A 3,909-nucleotide genomic window follows, 5' to 3' on the forward strand; every position below is an offset into this window, starting at 1 on the left:
GTTAGAACATGTACTTTCTGAGCCTTGTTTTATTTTTTTTTCTTATTTATTTATTTATTTATTTATTTATTTAATATATGAATTTTATTGTCAAATTGGTTTCCATACAACACCCAGTGCTCATCCCAAAAGGTGCCCTCCTCAATACCCATCACCCACCCTCCCCTCCCTCCCACCCCCCATCAACCCTCAGTTTGTTCTCAGTTTTTAACAGTCTCTTATGCTTTGGTTCTCTCCCACTCTAACCTCTTTTTTTTTTTTCCTTCCCCTCTGCCATGGGTTTCCGTTAAGTTTCTCAGGATCCACGTAAGAGTGAAAACATATGGTATCTGTCTTTCTCTGTATGGCTTATTTCACTTAGCATCACACTCTCCAGTTCCATCCACATTGCTACAAAGGGCCATATTTCGTTCTTTCTCATTGCCATGTAGTACTCCATTGTGTATATAAACCACAATTTCTTTATCCATTCAGCAGTTGATGGACATTTAGGCTCTTTCCACAATTTGGCTATTGTTGAGAGTGCTGCTATAAACATTGGGGTACAAGTGCCCCTATGCATCAGTACTCCTGTATCCCTTGGGTAAATTCCTAGCAGTGCTATTGCTGGGTCATAGGGTAGGTCTACTTTTAATTTTCTGAGGAACCTCCACACTGCTTTCCAGAGCGTCTGAGCCTTGTTTTAAATATTTATGCACCGTGGGCCGCCTGGGTGGCTCAGTTGGGTAGGTGTCTGACTTCGGCTCAGGTCACGATCTCAAGGTTGTGGGTTTGAGCCCCGCATCAGGCTCTGTGCTGAAAGCTCAGAGCCTGGAGCCTGCTTTGGATTCTATGTCCCTCTCTCTGCCCCTCACCCACTCATGCTCTGTCTCCATCTCTCAAAATAAATAAATGTTTTTAAAAAATATTTATGCACCGAAAATTGCTTAGGAGGACACAACCCAAATCACCAGTAAAGGGTTTTAGTGGAGAAATGAAGGGTTTTGTCTGGAGACTTGCACACACTGTGTTCACAGCTCACTGAGACGATGCAGGTGGACCTGACCCGTTACTGTTAACACAGGGCTCTTAGGATGTATGGTGCCCCTTATGGTGTTTTTTTCTAATTAAATGTTGCCTGTGTTGTGTATGTTTGAGGTTTTATTTACAAGGGAAACACTGGATACACTTATGTCTGTGTGTGGTGGTAGGTTTGAGCTCTGGAGGACGCTGCCGTTCTGGGCTAGAATCTGAAGTCATTGGGATGACTGTCCTCTGTAACACTCTTCTCTTGTTTTGCAGACCATTGCTGCTGCAGTACATGATTACCGTAGTCAGTGTTTCTTTTTGCCCAATCCCCAAAAGGAAACCAGGCAGCGGCATGGAAGGAAAGAATCAAACAGTTCTGTCTGAATTCATCATTTTGGGATTCTCTGATCTAACTGATTTACAATTTTTACTTTTCACCATCTTCTTTCTGACCTATATCTGTACTTTGGGAGGAAATATCTTCATTATCCTGGTGACTGTGGCTGATCCACATCTACACACCCCCATGTATCATTTTCTGAGGAATTTGGCCTTTCTTGACATCTGCTACACCACCACCAACATCCCCCAGATGATGGTGCATCTCCTGTCAGCGAAGAAGAGCATTTCCTATTTGGGTTGCATGGCACAGCTTTTTGCATTTATTTTCTTTGTGGGATCAGAGTGTCTCCTCCTGGCAGCCATGGCATATGACCGTTACATTGCAATCTGCAAACCTCTACGGTACTCAGTGATTATGAACAGGGCCCAGTATGGCCGCTTAGCCGCCTCGTGTTGGACTGGGGGTTTCCTCAACTCAGTGGTGCACACAGCACTGACCTTCCACCTGCCCTTCTGTGGCAACAACCAGATTCAGTATTTCTTCTGTGACATCCCCCCTTTGCTGCTGTTGTCTTGTGGGGACACTTCTGTCAATGAGTTGGCATTGCTGTCCATTGGGGTCTTCATCGGGTGGGCTCCTTTCTTGGGTATCATCCTCTCCTACCTCTATATTATCTCTACCATCTTGAGGATCCGCTCCTCAGAGGGGAGGCAAAAGGCATTTGCCACTTGTGCCTCGCACCTGGTCATTGTCCTTCTGTACTACGGCAGCGCCATCTTCACATACGTGCGGCCCATCTCAACATACTCACTGGAGAAAGACAGACTAATCTCTGTGTTATACAGTGTCATTACCCCCATGCTGAACCCTGTAATTTACACACTGAGGAATAAGGACATCAAAGGGGCCGTGAAGGTGTTGGGGAGAAGGTGGAAGCCACCCGTCCCATCTTTTGAGATGTAACTTTCACTCACCTGTAACCAATATTCTTGTATCAGATAATTAGCTTTTCCCAGCAGCTGTCTGTACTGAAACTCAACGTACAAGTTCACTGCAGCCTGGGGACAGAGGGTGACCAGCTGACACAATGAAGCCTTAGTGACCGTATTCTTGAGCTTCAGCTAGTCCTGTGCGAGAGACATGGATGTTGCTCTTTTTAGATCTTTTCTTCTTCGCGAGACTGTCCATTCCCAAATCCTTCATCCTAAAGACGATGCCACTCTTTCACGCAATATGTGCTTGGTGGACATCACGTCCTGGTACTTCCTTCCTTTTTGTACGACCTCTTACATGTTGAAGAATGTGAAACGCTTTCTCCTAATGTTCCTATGTGTTCGTTATATTTCTCTTCCTATTACTTAAGTCATGCTTTTGGCTCTTCTTTCTGTATTAGGTTCTTCTTAAGAAAGCGTTGTAACCAGAACTGAGTTCACATTACAGCGGTTTTGACAGTGCTGTGTGAGCCACCAGCTGCATGGGTCCGTGACCATTCATTTTCATGCTGGAAAGAAGATAGTCATGGTTTCTCAATTCCAGTTTATATTCCTTACTCTGTCCCAGAAGTGGGATATGCTAAAGGAATTTTTCTAGAAATAAGCCCCCACGGCAGTTCGCTATATTGTAAGGTACTTTGAATTCAGGAAATCTTTATCTAAAGTTTAGAACACAGAATCAGAGAAAAGTATACAGAAAGGTAACTGCAGATTTTGGGGGGAATAGAAACTCTTTGCTGCATAGTAGCTATAGTTAGACAAGAGAGTAGAAATTACATGTGTTAAAAGTGAAGGTACTAACTTTCTGCTTTTTCTGTGTTATCACCATGTAGGGGACAGACATGAAGGCAGACACGTGGACAGGCAAAATGGTGCAGGAAAGAAATACAGGAAAGGGAGAAAAAATGACAGATAAGGACAGAGGCTTGGAGGTGAGGAGAAGAAGCCGCTTGCAACGTAGGGAGTAGGGGGCTGGCAGGTGGGGAGAAGAGGCTCAGTGGAGGGGCCACCATCCCTCACCTTTCTCCTGCTCCTATGAGTGGCTCACGCCTCTAGCCAGTGTCCTGATTCCCCATCTGTGTCCTGTCTGGTGTTGGCGGAGTGCCTGCGCTGGCCACCTATCCCTGCGCACCTGTCCTACCGTGCCTCTGTGCAGACCCCCTGTCTTCATCTGACAACTGTCTGCAGCCTGTGTGTTCGGTGTTCTAGCAACTGCCTTCTTACAAACTTATCTCCTTTAGAAACTCTGAATAACCCTTCCCCACTCAGGGCTCAGGATTCATATTCCCAGTTATTTCATCCAATTCCTCATCTACGGCTTGCTTTCCATTTTCCTTTATAGTGTCTTTTAAAAAGCAAAGATGTTTACTTTTGATGAATTCCAATTGGTCATCATATTTTTCTTTCCTTGACTGTTAGTTCTTTGGGTTTTTGTACTCTAAGACATCTTCACCCACCACAGAACCACAAAGTACTTTCCTGTAGCTTTTATATTTAGGTCTATGATCCAACTCAAATTAATTGTTGATGTAATGTTGAGGGTTATTATTTTTGTTCTGAAAACAT

The 3,909-nt window shown here is 44.4% G+C and overlaps 1 protein-coding gene across 1 annotated transcript; it reads left to right on the forward strand.

Annotated features, from left to right (window-relative positions):
- The first annotated feature begins 376 nt into the window (after window positions 1-376).
- Window positions 377-3,475, forward strand: LOC125939501 (olfactory receptor 5V1-like). The gene has a single exon (XM_049654959.1). The coding sequence runs from the start codon at window positions 1,244-1,246 to the stop codon at window positions 2,312-2,314; it is 1,071 nt and encodes a 356-aa protein (XP_049510916.1). The 5' UTR covers window positions 377-1,243; the 3' UTR covers window positions 2,315-3,475.
- Window positions 3,476-3,909: the final 434 nt, after the last annotated feature.

Source organism: Panthera uncia (genome assembly GCF_023721935.1).
Source record: "Panthera uncia isolate 11264 chromosome B2 unlocalized genomic scaffold, Puncia_PCG_1.0 HiC_scaffold_25, whole genome shotgun sequence".
Classification (NCBI taxonomy): Eukaryota; Metazoa; Chordata; class Mammalia; order Carnivora; family Felidae; genus Panthera; species Panthera uncia.